Here is a 17,401-nt window from a genome sequence, read left to right on the forward strand (position 1 = left end):
CGGAGCACTGCTGAGGCTCTTACTTGCGCGTTTAAAGCCATAAGCAGTGTCTCACTTCATATCTCTAGCTTTACATACGAGAGTGATACATGCACCCAAGGAAGCGCTAGCGATCCAGTCCATTGTAACAGTACAGTGGATAGGTTTTGTCCAGAGTGCCCACGAGTTAGGCATGTGTATATTCATGAGCCAATCCCATAAAGCATGGGGGGGGGGGGGGGCGCGTCACTATTTGCATTCCAGGCCCTGGTCTCCTTTCCCTCTGCTGTGGTCAGCAAGAGGAGGACGACGGGGGGTCGTCCTGCACCATGAGCTCACGTGTGGTGCACGTGTGGGTCGCTGGACGCTGCTGTGCACTCCTGACTCGGCAGGTGGTGGGCCTGCGCAGTGCAGATGGGGAGTCTCAGTTACAGGGAAGCAGCCTCCTCTTTTCCATTACTCTGCCAATTAATAATCTCAGCTAATGACAACACTGACTTGCACTTCATAGAGAGCCCGGCCTCCTGAGACTTCGGTGCTTGGAGCAGCTCAGTGAGGTCCTGGGAGCCAAGAGTGTAGGCGTTTTGCCTTATTTAGCCCCGTAAAGTCCTGCGGGAGAGGAACAGAGCTGGCTTATGGGTAAAGCCGTTCAGTGTCAATGCAGTTGCATTAGTGTGGGAGGCATTCAGCAAATGAAGCTGCATCCATGAAGCTTTGCATGGCAGGCCTGTTGACAACCATTCGCTCCGTGCCCGTGCCCGTTCCAGATCGTTTGATCAAAACCCATTCTTTCCTTTAGGCCGCTGCAGAAGTGCTTGGTCAGAGGCTGCGGAGTTAACTTTTAGGGAGAAAAAGCTGAAGTTCTGAGCGTGGGAAAAGTCAGTTTTGATTAGTTATGTGGCCTTGTTCTAGAGCTTCCATCAAAGAGAAATTGTCTGAGGAAGCACATACAGTCACAATAGCTTGTTTCTCTTCAGTTGGCAGCTATGGGATAAAAATAAAGCTTGGAAAGAAACTCTCCTTGCAACTCCACTAAGCTGATCATTTCCATTCTAGTGGGGCCCTTCCAAATGCACAGCCATGAAAACTAGACCCTGGACTGTGAAGTCGGGTCTCCCCCAGGAAATCTTTCCTTGTGTGTGCTTTTCCCCTGGCCAGCACAGATTTCGGGAGGGATACCAGCACTTCTCAGATCAGGGGTTCTGACCCAAAAGGGAGTTGGGGCGAGGCTGGGATTGCAAGGTTATTTTAAAGGGGTTGCAGGATTGACTAAAATGGACCGTGAATTTAATCGGGCCCTAATTCTAGTCCAAAGCACACAGGTTTTTCTCTTCATCCAGCCTTAGTTGCATTTGTGGGTGCAAACAGGTAACTCTGAAACAGGCTTAGCTACAAATTTAAGTGAGCAAAATATACCAGTAAAACGATGTTGTTTATGCCCATGTAAGAACTTACTCTGTTCTTCCTTATAACGAACTCCATGTATCTGGTATGCACCGAGACGTGAGAGTTCCAGGTTGTAGAAGAAAATGTGATCTTGTAATGGATAAGCACACGTGCAGCATGACCTTCCGTGGCTGTGCGCTTCACGGGGGAGAGTGGGACTGTCAAATGGTGCTTCACATGTAGCACAGAGTTTTCAAAGGCTTGTCATTTATTTAACCAATCCGTTTTCTCCAGAGCTTTCCACTCAGTGCTTGCTCAGCATAGGTCAAGTCTGAAGATGCTTTTCAGGAAGAATGGTGGTTTTGTTGCTTTTTTCCCATACCTGACACTTTCTCTAGAGGCTGAAGAATGACAATCCTCAGAGAAATTCAAGAGCTGCCTTTCCCCCCCAAAAGCCCCAAGCGCCCTCTCTTGATAAAGAAGTACTCTGAACTGGCCACTGAATGGGAGCCAAGCCATCAAGTTACATCGCTCTCCTTGGCAACAATGCTAGGTGGTAGCCAGGCCAGAAGAGGGCGTGCTAGGTCACTTGGGTTCCATTGAGAACATAAGGAGGGGGCATTTCTTTGTGAACCGCTCTAGGGAGTTTATGAACAATGACAAAATGTGAATCGAAGATTTCTTCCGAGGTAGCCACTGCACCCAGCGTCAGTGAGTTTTAGCATAGGGGGAGCCTGAATTTGCATTATTTCTGTGAATAACTGAGTCCAAATACTGGACTTGCCTTCTGTGTGGGGGCCAAGCCCAGCACGATACTGCGGGTGACCCTCGTTCTCCCTCTCCCACGGCCGTCTCCTTAGCACAGGCGTGAGACTCCTATTGCTGTGAGTGGTGCCTTTTCCCCAGCCCCATCCCGACCCCTGGGGAGGGGCGCACGGCACTGATTGCATTCGTCATTCTCATTGTCCGCTCTGGCTGGCGCCTTGTTTGGAAACCTGTTCTAGATTTGAGTCCCTCTTTCCACTGCCCCGTTCTTGACCCAAATGGCTGGCTCTGTCCCCTGTTTCTTTCCTGCTCTGGTTGATCTTGCATGATTTGAATTGCTGGTGACATTTGATAGTTTCCGTTAGTGAAGAATAGTCCTTATCTGCTTCTGTCTCTTCTTTTCATTCTGTTGCAGTTCAGGAAACACCAGATATTGTCTCCAGAATAACCCAGTATATAGCCGGGGCAAACTGTGCACACCAGTTGCCTATTGCAGAAGCAATGTTGACGTACAAACAGAAAAGGTACGTTATTTCAGTAAAGGGTTCCACACGGCGAGGGGGAACTAGCTCTCCGTTCTCTTGTTACACACATACAGGGACCACCCTAAACCTGTGAGAGACAGCCTGCACAGTCAGCTCAGCAAGCCTTGCAGGCAGTAGCGCCTGGCACCAGCTAGCTAGAACAACCAGAAATCTGCCCATTTTCTTGAGTGCGTCTGCAGAGAAGACCCTCCTGGGAGGAGCCTATCGACCGGCTTGGTCTTCAGATGCAAAAGGATTCCGAGATCTGGCTTCACTTATGGTGCCAGTGTTTTGTGAGGGGAAGGCCCCGGAGCTCTCCCTAGCCCTCCCCCAATGTCTCCGGCCTCTGCCGCCTCAGGATTGGTGCCAAGCCCTGGCTTTGAGCATGGCCGTTGGGTGGGTTGAGAATACTGCCCGAGCTCCCACCTGACAGGCGGAGGAGAGCTGCTCCTCTCCTTGGTAGCTGCAGCCTTATGGAGGCTGGGGCCAGGCCGGCTGGGGCTCAGCAGGGTTCATGTGAGCCTTGGCACAGACCCAGGGCTTGAGAGGAGAGCACAGGATAGGGGCCAGGCCAGAGGAGCTGTGGGGCAGAAGCCCCTGTGCCCAAATACGGCAGCGAAGCACCGTGTGGTGGCATGGGAGTGTTCTTACCTGTTCAGGTAACATCATCTGACATTAGCACGATTGAGCTCTTGTATTTCCTGATTGCTTCAGTTCACAAGGTAGCTTTGCCTGCCTGCGGTACTCAGACAGACAGTGCACATACAGCAGTTGTGTCTCACGGGACAGCGGAGTTTAATGATCCCTCCTAAACTGGTGCAGAACTTGGGACTTTGAGACACGCCATGTTGTTCCTCTGCGCTCCGTTTTGATAGGAGTAGAAGCTAAATTTACAAGCTGTAGTTACCCATAACTTCTCTCTCTCCTTTGAAAGTTGGCACCGTATTTGTTTGCCGTCCTCTCTTCCCGTGTCTAACTGATTCAGTGAAGTCTTTAGTTCACACTCACCCCCCTCAACTAGGTATCACCAGACCTGCCGGTTGCCGAGTATTTCATACTCTAACCTGCTTTTCTCATTAGCTATATTTTAATGTCCCCCTTACTTCCTCCACAAATTTTGTTCTGTAATATTAACCTAATGACAACACATTAGCAATTTGGTTGCTTAACCATCATGGTTGATTGTCTCACTCCTCATTTATGAATGAAACTGCATTCTCGCCACATAAAGCAGGGAAAAATTCAATATCTTTTACTGTAGCATTAACTTCATATGCTACTGCTGCCTTTGTGTTTCCTGCATGCATTAACTTCTGTATTCTTGTTTGGGTCCCCCTTGACTCCTCCGGTTCTGCTACTGGTTCCTGTTTATAAGGTGCATGCCCATTTAACAACTTCACCCACATGATGACTTTCTGCCATTTGCAGGTTGCTTGGTCTAAGAATCTATTTTGTAAGCGATACTTCATTGAAAACATTCTGTCTAGCTAGACAGCATCGAACACTAGGACTGGGAGGGACCTCGAGGTCGTCGAATCCAGTCCCGTGCCCTCACGGCAGGAGCCAGACCATCTAGACCAGTGTTTCTTAAAGCAGATTTGTTTTGTCAGCTTTTCCCTGGGGGCACGTGTGGTGTGAGGGTTCCCCCTCCCCCCCCCCAACAAAAAAATCCTTGGTGTTCCCCATTTTAAAAAAATTGGTGTTCCTCGGTCTTAAAAAGTTTCAGAAACACTGATCTAAAGCATCCCTGATAGATGTTCCCCTGGCACCAGCCTGTTTGATGATCTTACCAGGGGCTAACTTTGTCTTAGATGCACTGTTGAGGTTTCTTTCAAGTGTGCTGGTTTCTGTTTGCACCTGTGTCTGTCCGCCCTCCCACTCCATCAGGCTGTCTGGCTGTTCCCTTGAGCCAGACTAAAGTTACCCTTTTCCCATTTGGCAGCATACCCTACAGTTCCTCTTGGGGCGCTGTGCCGTGGTCTGCTGGGGTACCTTGGGTGAAATAATAGAGTTGTATTTGTCCTCATCCCCTGATGTTTTTACTTCCTGGCTAAAACATGGGGTCATTAGATTCTAGACACTCTGCGTGGGTCTGGACAAATAACTCTTGCTTCCAGCCCAGTACCACCTAGGGAATTGGAGGTTAGAGAAGCAATCTATTGCAAGGAGTGATGGGTCATTATCTCGCACCCCTGGCTGCCTTAAGAATTGATGTTCACTGCTGCTGGCAGTGACTTGGGGGAATGACTTCTTAAAGGAACATGCGCGCAGGACTCCAGAGGAATGCGTTCCTTTCTGTCGTAAGTATAATAATGTCTTCACTTTTTTCTTTTGGTTGCTTTCTGAAAAGGAAAAAGAGCTTTCATTTTGATTTTACCATAAGGTATCCATTCTTAGGTGCCCTTCCCATCCTGTACCTTGTATGCCTTTCCTGGGCTGGTCTTTTCTGCCTTGTTGAACAGCTCCTGCAGGCCTGGGACGCTTCACTTGTGCTTCAGATGAAATTTTGTTTGTTCATTTTGATCCTCCCGCCTTTGGCAGAATGCACCCTTCCAAGGACCACGTAGCCAATTGTTTGGGGAACCAAAATGTGGGAGGTGCAGGAAATGTATGTAGAAGTAGAAATGAAGTTGGGCCAATAACACTTGAAGGCATGAGACTTTGCAAGTTAAACGAGCCAGTCTGGTGTCTGCTGTCAAAATGGACGTGGCGTTAATAGGTAACTTGTACGTCCTAGTGATGAGAATTGCCAGGGATTTTGGTTTTAACATATCAGTGCAGGTATAAGTGTTATCAGTGGCTTTTATGTTGATCGTGCGCCTTTTATCGTCTAGGTAAAACGTCCCTCACAGCTACTAGGGGATTTCTGGTAGTACAGGAAGGATCCAAACCAAACTAAGATTTTAAGTGCCATTTTAAAGGCTGTTCTTGGCTCCCCATAGTGGCTCCAAGCATACCCCTAAGTAGACAGCTACACTAGGATAAAAGCCCAGGTCAGTTGAGTCGGGCTGCGGAGCCAAACATTACTTGGGAGATGTTTGGGCTCAGGCTGAAGCCTGGGACCCGGCGACTGCAGGTTTTGAAACCTCTTTGGCTGGAGTAGAAGCATGTGGATGATGCAAGATGACAGGCCAGCTGTTCCCTTCCCAGGAACAGTCTGGAAGAACAGACACCTAGCTCCTGGAAGGGCACAGAGCCATGGAGTCAGGCTAGCTTTTCATATCCTTCTAAGGCAAGGAGGTGGGAGGGCAAAGGAGAAAGTAGCAAGAGACATTGGAGGCATTAGATTCTCTGCCTCACTGGTGTTTGTGGTCTGGCAGACGCTGCATTCTGCCCCAGCTCCGCCTGTCTGGCGTTTGGGTTCCCTTCACCAGGCCTCTTCAGAGCGACTCGGCCTTTGGGCAGGTCCACGTTGCAGGCAGCAGCTCTAATCTGCAAGCTCATAGAAAGCTGCTTTTTAGCAACACTTGAAAATCTCCCCAGCATCCTGGCCCGTGCCCTGTTGAACGTGGTCTAGTGATTTGAGGAAACCCCAAGCCGAGAGACGCCAGTCTCCAGAGCCTAGCCTTATGTAATGAGCTGCTTGGTCCTTTGTTTTCTGCCAGTCCTTCCCAACTGCACCGACTTCTGATCCTCTCCCCGCCCACTTGTTCTGCTTGCCCTGGCAAGACGGGAGCATGTACTGCCTGTGACAGGCTGCGTGTTGTCTGAAAGCTTTGCCCCAGTTTGTTGGCACGACCGCTGACTCTCCCAGCACGCAGAGACGGGGCAAGGGAAGGGGTTGGGGGAAATGATTTTCGGGTGACATGCTCTCTGCTGGGTGGGGAGGAGGAGAAACAGTGTAGTTATAGGAGAGCTGAAGGCGGCTGCAGGCCAGGGTGATTAGATGGGATCAGTCAGTCAGCCCTTTTTCGCCTGATGCTGTAGGAGGCCTGGGCTCCACCTGAAAGGCGGGTGGAGCTAGCTACACCGCTCTGCGAGTGAGAAATGTCACTCTGTAGCGAGGTTGGTGCCCCAAGTCGACGCAGGCAGGGGTGGCCGTACATCAGTATAGAAGGCCCCTCGGCCAGTCCCAGAGCTGTGCCTGGTGTGTGGGAGGAGCCGCTCTATTGTACAGCCGGCCGGGCTTTCGCAGGCTGCGGCAGTCGGCGTCGGACTCCTGCCTGCCGGCAGCCCCTCGCAGGCGCTGTCTGGCCAGCTCAGCACGAGTTCACGCCTCGTGGAAGGCAACGGTAGTCTTGCCCATGGTAATTCCGAGCCCCCTGCGGTTTGCTCCTGGGGCTTCGGGGTGCCATTAGCACGAGTCCAGGCTGCCGCTTGGCCCTGCTCGCGTGTACTGCGGAGTCGGCTGCTTACGGCCCCTTTCCAAGCTACCGCGAGCTTGTGATGTGTCGCTAAACACTCTCTCCCTCTCTCCCATTGCGAGCCGAGCGGCCCAGCTGTCGTCCCAAGCCTAGGGTAGCACACCGGGGCCCTGCACCCTCCCCCACTCCCGGGCCATGCTCTCTGGGGCACGCCGGGGTAGCTAGGGGTGTGGGAGCAGCCAGGCCCTAGGCTTGGCAAAGAGGAAAGGGAAGGGATTGAAACGCTGTGAAGTCAGCTCCTTGGGCAGCGCATCATGTGAGTGACAGGTACAGGCCTGCTGCTTGTGGCGAGCTCCCCTTCCTGGTTGCTAGCGAGCTGCTGAGCTGCCGGCCGGGGGCCAGGGCCAGGCTGTTGCGGAGCCTGGTCAGAGACGGTGGTGGAGGGTAGTGCCACGGTGGCACAGACAGCTGGCTCCTGGCCAGTAGGGGCTAGAGAGGCCGGCAGCGCGGCGTCCTCATGGCATGGCGGCAGCTAACGCCGGCGGAGCACCTCCAGTGCCAGTGAGCACTGAGCAGGGCGGGGTGTCTGAGACGTTCCCCTCGCTCGCTGCAGGGCGCGCTGCCCGGGCCCGGAGCTCAGCCCCGTCTCCGCCAACGCCCACGCTGGCAGCCTTGCTCCCTCTGCTGGGTTCAGCCATGCCCACCCTTTGGGCATGGGACAACACTGCCTCTTGGGGGTGCTCCAAGGGGAAACACGGTGCAACTGGGCCCTTACTGGGGTTCCCTCTCGGCTGCACGGCCATGCCCCATCCAGGGGCTCTGGGCTGCTGATTATAGAGCCTCTGCAGTGGGGGAGAGGTGCCCTCCCAAAGTTCTCCCCCAGCTCAGCCTTGCTGGAGCTGCCCCAGCCAGCAGAGGCACCTCACACCTGACCTGGAGCTGCTCAGGTGAGTCCCATCTCTTGGGGAGCCTGTATCCCAAATCCCTCATCCCCTGCCCCATCCCAGATCCCACACTCCCAGCCTCAGATTTCACCTCTGTGCCCCAAACTCCTCAGCCCCATCACAGAGCCCTCATCCCCCCCAACCCGGAGCCCCCTCTCAGGTTCCGAGCCCTGGGCCCCACCTCTGCCACGGAGGGGGCGGTGGCACGTCTCTGTATGGGTGCACGTAGCACATTCCTTCTGTGCATGGGCATAGGACAGTGGAGGGAGCATGGCCCCTTTCCTCTCCGGGGTCGGGCTGCAGCTCTGCTGTGTTCTCGTAGTCCCCAGTCGCTACATTCCCCCCAACTGCCAGATTTGCCTCCCCCGCTCCACTCCCTGCCTCCCAAGTGTCCCTCTCCTGCTCCACAGACCAACTCTCTCCCCTTCTCCATGGTCCTGACTGCTGGGCAGGGCTCGCACAGTGTGAGTCCTGCCATTGCTGCCCCCGGGCCAGACGAGGGACATCTCGTCTCCGTCCCACTCCACTACCTGCCGCTCATCTCGAGGCCACAGCATCGTTAGCTTCCTAAGCGACAGGGTCTCCCTTGAGCACTCGGTGCCCACGCTGGGGCCTGCTGTGCTTCTGCATAGCGCTCGAGGCGGGGTTCAGAGATGTGTGGTGCCCTGCTCGTTAATCTGCAGCAGGCTGCCTGGGTTAGTGATTCTGGGAGCCGCAAGGGGTGCCACTGGACTGTGGTGTGGGACTCAGGCTGGGCTTGTGTTTGTAGGATGTTGGTTGCTAGTCCGTCACCCTCAGGTCTGTGTGTTGCTGGTGCTGTGTTGCCATTTCCTTGCAATAGGAGGCCACGTGTGTGAGTGTAGCAGTGCCCGGCCATGAAAGCAAGTTTCTCCAAAGAAAAGGAGGGCGGAACCCCCCGAGGAGTACGATATCCCCAGCTGGTGGGGGCTCTCGGAGTATTGGCAGGGGGACGTGGAGACAAGAAATAGAATTGGTGCTTGTGCGTTTTCAGTTCCTGCTGCATGCTTGATTGAAATATGAACATGAATTTTGCCTTGAGGTTGAAAGAACTCCTTACTAATGACTCTCTCCTCATTACTTCTAGCCCTGATGAAGAATCGTCCCAGAAGTTCATTCCCTTTGTTGGGGTGAGTATTTGCTTTGGTCCATTTCATAAAACAAGGTTGCTTGTCAGCACTCTGACTTGGATCCGTGATTCAAAGGCATGATGAGATCCTCCAGTCTGACTTTCTGTGGCAGAACGCAGGCTGTAGAACTTCACATGCTGCCCCGGGACTCTGACTCGAGCAAATCTTCCAGAAAGGCAGCCAGTGCTGATCTGAAGGCTTCAGGAGATGAAGAATCCATCTCCTACGATCTCCGCTGCAAACATTTGCGCGCTCAAGGGTTTGCACTCTCAAGAGGGTTTCCTCTGTTTTTAAAAATGAAACCAGCCAGGCCCTTCCTGGAATTGAGCTGAGGAATCCCTCAGATTGAAAAGTCTCACTCCTCTCTGCAGCCAGTTTGGCATTTCACGTACGCACTTGGGTACCACTTGCTCTGTGGAGACACAGAATTGCCTGGTACCTAGAACAAGTAAATAGAATCATAGGACTGGAGGGGCCTCAAAGTCATCTGGTCCAGTCCCCTGAACTCAGTTTGTGTTCAGTTACAGAACACACCCAGTTAACAGCCTCAAATGCTACCTGGCCAGCCCCATACTCCACTGCCCACCTGAGCTGTCTTCCTCGCCCGCTGCGCCACCAGGGCGACGGGAGACAGCCTCGGGCTCCGTTTCCAAGCGACGGAGCCGGCCAATGCTTAGAAACTAACAGTCTGTTCCATTCCAGGTGGTCAAGGTGGGGATAGTGGAACAGTCCTCAGCAACATCAGGTAATGCCGCCTGCGTCGCCTCGCTGGCCCGCACCCCGCGCTACGCTACATGTGCCTGACTGTGCAAGGCCAAGGCCATGGCACCTTAGGGCTTGTTGGCAGGGAGGAAGTTCCACCCCCGAAGGCGAGGTGTGACTAGCCCTGAGCTCCCTGTGTGCACACACTGGCCTGCTACCAAAGGGCCTTTCTCTGGCTTAGTTTGGTGCTCTGGGAACAGCTTCAATTCAGGTGGTAAATGCCCGGGTAACCCTGAGTAGGGGTGTCCTCGCGGGGTGTTCATGAAAACGCGCACTTAGAAAAGTGCATCCCTGAGCTCAGCTGGGTGCCGTCGCGCGCTCCCACAGGATGGCAGGAAAGGAACAGTCAGACACAAAAGCAAACACTCGCAAGGAGCTAGGCAGGGAAGCGTGGTTCCAGCGGTGCTGTGAAACAGACCCAGGATGAGCCAGTGGCCTGGGCGCAAGGTGTAGCCGCCCTGCCCCGCCTGGGGCCGACTGGCCAGAGAACCCAGGCGATTACATGGGCAAATGGTCGGTCTGCTCTTTTTAAGGTGATTCTGATGATGCGGCTCCCTCTAGTTCCAGTGTCCTTTCCTCTACCCCGCCTTCTGTGTCTCCTGCTGTGAAGGATGCTTCCCCCACCCCGCCTTCCTCACCGTCTGTTACAGGCAGCTTCTCTTCCTCCAGGTAAAACTCCTTCTCTCCCTGTTCTCCACAGTACGGTGCAAGGCTCCTTGCAGCCCGCCGTCCCTCGTCTCTGCCAGAGGGGACAGTGAGGGGGTGCACCCCAGTGTGCCGCTCTGGCGAGAGACAGCCGGGCCTGCTGCTCAGAGCCTGCAGCATCCCCATCCCCTGCCTCGAGCCCTCTGCGCACACACCCTGCCCCCTTCTTGAGCCTCTGCGCAAACTCCAGTGGGAACGGGACTGCCTTGGTAGCAGAAAATCACACCTGTTTTACACTCCAAATCCACCTCTGCTTTCCGCTTCACTTGTCAGGTGGCATAGGCTCACGTCTGGTCTGCGACGTAGCCGTGCTGGTGGGGCCTCCCCCAAGTAGAAGTAAAGCAATTTCATATCCAGTGTGTAAGCAGAGTTTAGGACAACCTCCCCCATGCTTATTTGGTTAGTCTGTGGTATCAGGTGCGCAATTGATTGTAGAAAGTAAGTGGGGGGGAGGGATGCCTCCTATGACGACACATGCGCCCGGAGGGCAGGTTGCGGATGGGTAACAGCTGCACCCTGTGGAGATGAACCCTGCTTCACTTGAGTATTAACTAGTGGCTACTGGGAGGGATCTGGGGCTGGTGGTCAGGCTGGGCTTTGCTTGCCGCGTCTGCCTGGGAGATGGTTGGGCCATTGGGCAGAGGGCCTGCCAGCCTGCATTCATCTGCAGCTTTACCCCAGCTTACCTGTTAGTGTCCTCCTCAAACGGAACGGTAGTCTCGCCTTCGAGGTCTCCAGTTGGCTTGGAAACCTCACCCCTCGCGTCTTGGAGAAGGTGTAGAAAGCAGGGTGCTCTCCGGGCCTCCTGCCATGGATTTTAGTAAAGCGTTTGCTACTCTCAGTCTAGCTCAGGGCTAGTCCACGGGATAGTAACTGCTGGAGCCAGGGCCCTCCCGAAGCCTGACAGGACGTGGCTGGGAACCTGGTAGGTCTTCGTAATGTCTTGGATGGGAACGCGCCCGGAATTCGTACAGCAGCCAGCACAGTAGAGCCTCTTTCGGACGGGTCCTTGAGGTGCTGAGCAGTGCAAAACCATGAGTTGTCCAGATGTTCCTGACCGCTGCAGATGACATTTAACCGGGGAGGAGCTGCCAACGCCAGCCCAGGAAATAGGAGGGACCACAGGAGATTAGGAATATGGGGAAATGAAATTTGGCTTGAGAAATTGCAGCTACTAAAATTCTGAGCAAATCACCCTGACTGCTCAGTGGGAGGCAGTAAGTGCAGAAGGACCTGGGGCTTGCTGATGGAGATTGATTTAAATGAGCTGTGTAGTCGGATGCTGGCTTTTGGCTGCCTAGTACACTTGGGCTGGATACACAGCGCTCAGCCCCACTCCGTGCAGCTGTGACATCGGTCAGTTCTGGCTACTTCGTACTTGGAAGAGATGCAGGGAGGTCAGAGAGGAGCAACACAAACTGGAGTTGCGTATACCTTGGACCCACCGTGCTGTGGGATGCCAGAGAAATCCCAGAAGATGGAAGTGTGCTGATGTTGTGTCAGTACTCAGAATGGGCAGGTGGGCTGAGCAGGTTCCGGTAGGCTGGCTGGCTTGGCGTCCGTCCTGCGGGGAACTTGATAAGAATTTGAGGATAGGAATGCAATTAACGCCAGTCCGTGTGATTGTGTGGAAAACGGGCCTTGCCAAACCCGCCCGATCTCATTCTGAGAGACTGCAGGGCTGGCTGGTGTAAGTCGCTGCAGCATTAGTACTGCCTGACTCTCTGCTGAGCACAAGCACTGCAAGATGGGTAGAGCACATCCTGGAGATTAAGAACTGGCTGGCAGATCTCCAGGTTGTCTTCCAGATCATGGATAGAAATACCAAATAAACGTAAAATCACAACTGATCCAGGTGCAGCTGGCACACAGATTGGCGGGACAGGGCAGTCATACGGCACAACTGGGATTGTCGGTGATCTGTCCCCTCACGCAAAATGTTTTGGTTTTTAATACTGCCACATCATAGAATCGTAGAACACTAGAACAGGAAGGGACCTCAAGTCAGAGTCCAGTCCCCTGCCCTCACGGCAGGGCCAAGCACCGTCTAGCTCCTCTCCGACGTGTGTGTCCAACCTGCTCTTGAATATCTCCAGGGATGGGGATTCCACAGCCTCCCCAGGCAACTCGTTCCAGTGTTTCACCCCCCCTGAGATGCAGTTCTACAGCCAGGAACAGAGACAGTTCATAAGTGTATTGGGGATTGCATCCTGCAGGGTGCCGTCACCCAGAAAGGAAACTGGCTGCGCTTTGAGGAACCGTCTGACAGCAGTTCTCAGGGTTGCAGTGAAAGCAAAGGAAAGGAAGTTGTCTGGTTAAATATAATTAGTACACGCAGTGGTCCCTGGCTCTCAGCCATGTAACGCAGCTTCCTTGACTCTGGTCTAGCCTGTCCTAAGTGGCTGCTTGTGCCCAGGTGCTGACCATCCTCAGGTCCCATCCTGAGAGCTGTCCAAGGGGTCTGACTTGCCAAGGAAGCTGAGCACTGGCCACCTGAAGGGAGGTTGGGTAGCCAGGATCACTAGTCGCAGGTAAACATCAGGCTCTTGATCATCTTTTTGATGGGAATCCTGTCCGTCAGCATGTGGCAATGACGCTTTGCTCCCATCTTTCAGCCAGAGCCTTGGTGCTGAGCTGATGGGCCTGCAGCTGGATTACTGGATTGCAGCTCAGCCCATGGAGAAGAAGAAAGACCCGGAGAAGAAGGATCCTTCTGCTGCCAAAAATACACTCAAATGCACTTTCCGGTCTCTCCAGGTCAGCAGGTTACCCACGTGTGGGGAGACCACCAGCACTCCAACCATGTCAATGACCGTCGTGACAAAGGAGAAGAACAAAAAGGGTAAGAGGCTCACTGCTCCATTGGGTCTTGCTGACGCTGCGCGAGCTGGGCTCTTGGGCCAGGTCTGCCCAGGTTTGTACCGGTAGGACTTGCTCCCCAGCCCTGAGGCACCCGTTAGGCCTGCTGGCTTGCGTGTCTAGAGGTGTGACCTTATTGTTGTGTGCGGGGGTGACTCACCGTGTTGGGCACCAGCAAATCACATCACATGGGTTTGGTCTCCTAATCTGCTTTGCCCCTGCACAGTAAAAGCTCATTGCTGTACCATGGGACAAGTCACGCCCCCTGAGCCTTGCCATCTCCCAGGTGGGTTCATTGTGCTTTTTCCTTATCGAGCCCAAACATCCATGAATCAGCATCTCCCCCTTCCTGCTGCAGGGCCGTTTCTCCAAGGCACTGTTGCGTCCATTCCCTTGAGACCGCAAGGAAACGTTTCCAGACATGAGTGCACAGATTCTGCCCTAATGAATCTGTCTGTGGTCCAAGGATGGCTAATACTGGACAGTCACGCTGAAGACCCCCATGCACTAGCCAGCTGTGCAGTTGTGACTGTTGCTGGGTGCTGTTCGATGGCTGGGAGCACAAGATTGAATTGCTCTGTTCGTTATTGCAGGCTCGTTCGTTTGTGTTGCTCTCACGATCAGCCTGTGCCCTTGTAGATGATTTTGCAGCATCAGACCGCGCCCTTCCGGTTGGTTCCCGGGGAATCGCTTGGGAAGTGAACTAGGGAGTGAATTGGGAGTGATGGATTAACTGGCAATGTTACGGATGGGCAGCAGCAACAGTTTGCCAGGCATTTGGCTTGCCTAGAGGAAAGTTCAGGCTCCGTGTATGGGTAGGGAATTGTTGCAGTAGCGCTTGTGGCTGGCAGCGATGGACCAGTGTTGTTTGGTTTGCTTCTAGTGATGTTTTTGCCCAAGAAAACGAAAGACAAGGAGGTCGAGTCGAAGAGTCAGTGCATTGAAGGAATCAGTCGATTGATTTGCACAGCGAAACATCAGCAGAATATGCTGCGGGGTAAGTGCTCGAGTATTCGCTCTCCAGGGGAGCGCTGCATCGTGAACCTGCGCTCGGGTGCCTGTCCGCCAGCCAGCTTGGGCAGGTGCCAACCTGCTAGATCTGGCTGGAGGAAGAGTCTTCTATCCTGGGGAAACCCGTCGATGCAGTGAGCCAGCCAGCCCTCCGGGCGGGGGAGCTCGCCCGTGCAAAGCAGGTGTGGCCAGAGCCCCTGGCACTCCACTGATTCCTGGGTACTAGAACAGCCACGAGGTACTTGTCTGTTGGAAACGCCTAGCTAAGGCCTAGGCCAGCTGCCGACAGCCCTCTTTCTGTGGCGGAGCCCCCGAAGTTTTGTGTTGTCGGATGGGAAAACGTTGGGAAGTTCTGTTGTGAACTCTTCCGGGCTATAGGCATTGTTCCTGGGCCAAACCAGTGGTCCATCCTGTATGCTCTGCTTGTGCGAGAGAAAGAGGCGCGTTTCTCCATAATGCACCGAACCAGCTGACCCTTTTCCCGCCATTTGGGGGGGGAGGGCAGGTGACAGCAGGCATCTTGCCCGACCCAGCTGCCGAGCTGTTTTCAGTTGGACTTTACAGCCGATACGAATTGGCTGGCCCTCTCCCTCGCCTTGCTGCTCCCTAGCTGGCAGGGCAGCGTGCTTCCTGTGCCGCGCGGGGAAGGCTGGTGCAGTGGCGCTGAATTCGGCCCAGGGACCCTCTGGGGGTGGCTTTCTGGGTGCTCCGCCATGCTCCCTTGTTCTGTTCTTCCCTGCAGTCCTGATCGACGGCGTGGAGTGGCATGATGTGAAGTTCTTCCAGCTGGCAGCACAGTGGTCCTCTCACGTCAAGCACTTTCCCATCTGCACATTCGGACACTCCAAGCCCAACTTCTAGCTGCTTTCCAGGGGCGGCTCTGTCCGCCCGGAGCCAGCCAGGAATCTGAGTGCCAACTCCGCTCGAGTCTGCCTGCTCCTGCACACGACTTACAGATGCGACTGGATTGCTTCACAATTACTTTTTTCTATTAATTCTTAAGTTTACTCCAAGGGAAGGAAGCCCCTTGACAAAGCAAAGAACAGTCTTAATTATAGATGTGCCAATAACATGGCAACTAACAGGAGGCCCTCCAGACGTGGGGTGGCCTGCCCGAGGACTTGGCAGCGGATAGCTGGATAACTGCACTGCTTACTAACCCCAGCCCTCCGGGGGAGAGAGGGTCCTGGGCTGGGCTCGAGTGGGTTTTGTGGGAGAGCGGGAGGTGCTTTAAGAAGTTTAACTCTCCCCCTTTCGGTCCCTGACCTCATGCAAAGAAGGCAGAGCCTGGTCCAAGAATGTGAAAATATTGCGCTGTCTGCCAAAACCCAAGCTAATAGCTGCGGAAGACGCCAGGGATTCGCCGCAGGTGCAGGGTCGCCAGAGGGCTGCTGTTCTAAGGCCAGGGACTGAAATGGGCAGCTGTGGGCCTGGCTCGGTGGGGGCAGAGACAAATAGCAAGTATGAAATGTCGGTCTGAGGAACCGCATTGCTCTAAGCCACCCCCAGCAGCCGAATCCGGCTGTGAAGGACGCTGGCTTGGTAGGGTTGCTGCTTGCCCGGCCTCTCCAGAGGATGGGTTTTTACAGGTGCAGATTCTTTTAATGCTTTTAAAGAAGATTGAGGTTGCTAAGAGACGGCAGGACGGCCGAGCTGCTGTCTGTGGGTCAAGCATTAGAGTACTGGCTAGTTCCTGTGCCCTGAGCCTCACTTGGGCAGCTCCAGTCCCAGCCACCCAGCAGAAGCACACACGTGACCGCACGTCCGACATGGTGCCTGCATACCTCACTCCAAAGGTGCCCACTCCTCTCGGCAGTGTGCGCCACGCTGCTGCAGAGCCAGGCCAAGCCCTCCCCAGGCTGTGGGGCGGGATGGCCAGCATAGCTCTCCAGCAAGCCATGGGACTGACCTAACTGGATTTCAGCCACTTGTCTGGGGCCCCTCCTGCCACGGGAGCTGCTGCTGCCCTTCCCCTGGCTTGCGGCTGTGCAGCAAAGCCCGCTGGGAGAGCAGGGGCTTGTCAGGGCTGCCACATGCCTGGGCTGTCCCCTGTGAGTTCTCGCTAGTCGAGCTCCTGGACCGCAGCTGTGTAGGACAGCACTCCGTCGGCTGTGTGGGCCACGGGCCGGCTTCAGCCCCACCCTGCCACAACGGGGGTGCAGGACTCACGCAGAGCCCGCTATTGCCATCTCCGCCAGGTTGGCAGCTGCTCCGGCGGGCTACGGCTGCACAGCGCAGCCAGCCAGGGACTGAAACGCACTCGCCCGCCCCGCTCACTCAGCAGCGCAGGAAGCTGCCCAGGCCTGGAGCACCAACGGCTGCTCTGATTGACTTTCAGTAGCTCTCCAGGCTGGCTCAGCGCGAGGGGACCTCTGGAGCTGGAGGGGCTCGGTGGGTGCAGGTAATTGGGTAATCGAAGAGTCGATACAATCTCGATCAGCTACACGGTTGGTCGGGAAGGGAAGGAGTGAGCCGTTGAAATGGGCGCACAGGCAGCCTGGCTCCTACGACATTTCAACGGCAGCGCTGCAGCGGGGGGGCCCTGGACCCAGCGCAAGCTGGAACTGAGACGGGCTTGCTCAGTCCTGCTCGTGCTGGGTCCAGCAGCCCCAGGGGCTCCCTGTGGACAGGCTGCTGCTGGAGCAGCCTCCCCACGCTGCAGGGAGGGGGCGGAGTGGCACTCTGGAGATGGTGTTGGGGGAACCAGTTTTAAGCCAGCTCCCCCCAGCACTAGTTCCTGCTCCCCCCCGCTTGCTACCTCTGATACAGAGGCAGCGGGGGGGAGGGGTAGGAGCAAGTAAATGACATGACTACTGCTAAGCCTAGGCTTCTCGGGCACGTGACTGACCCACTACGTTTTTACACCCCCGCTTAGAGCTACTTTCCTTCCCTGCTGTAGGACAGAGCCGTGCACTGCTCTGCCGAACAGCAGGAACACCGCAGCTTTCCCCTGGGTTCGCTCCCTGGGGCGGGGCGGGGCGGAGCTTTCCATCGCGGGCACACGGCACACAACG

The 17,401-nt window shown here is 54.8% G+C and overlaps 1 protein-coding gene across 6 annotated transcripts in view; it reads left to right on the forward strand.

Annotated features, from left to right (window-relative positions):
• Positions 1 to 15,471, forward strand: part of PACS2 (phosphofurin acidic cluster sorting protein 2) — a 92,210-nt gene extending 76,739 nt beyond the window's left edge. For 4 of the 6 annotated variants that reach the window (XM_075937072.1, XM_075937068.1, XM_075937069.1 and 1 more), the window contains exons 18-24: positions 2,546 to 2,654; positions 9,008 to 9,050; positions 9,753 to 9,795; positions 10,346 to 10,481; positions 13,133 to 13,359; positions 14,260 to 14,373; positions 15,130 to 15,471. In XM_075937072.1, the coding sequence (XP_075793187.1) occupies positions 2,546 to 2,654; positions 9,008 to 9,050; positions 9,753 to 9,795; positions 10,346 to 10,481; positions 13,133 to 13,359; positions 14,260 to 14,373; positions 15,130 to 15,248 (791 nt within the window). In that variant the 3' untranslated portion in view covers positions 15,249 to 15,471. Of the gene's footprint in view, positions 1 to 2,545; positions 2,655 to 9,007; positions 9,051 to 9,752; positions 9,796 to 10,345; positions 10,482 to 13,132; positions 13,360 to 14,259; positions 14,374 to 15,129 lie in introns of those variants that run through there. The other 2 variants (XM_075937071.1, XM_075937070.1) reach the window with 2 other exon arrangements.
• The last annotated feature ends 1,930 nt before the right edge of the window (positions 15,472 to 17,401 follow it).

The sequence above is a fragment of the Pelodiscus sinensis genome, chromosome 9 (genome assembly GCF_049634645.1).
Source record: "Pelodiscus sinensis isolate JC-2024 chromosome 9, ASM4963464v1, whole genome shotgun sequence".
NCBI classification, from domain to species: domain Eukaryota; kingdom Metazoa; phylum Chordata; order Testudines; family Trionychidae; genus Pelodiscus; species Pelodiscus sinensis.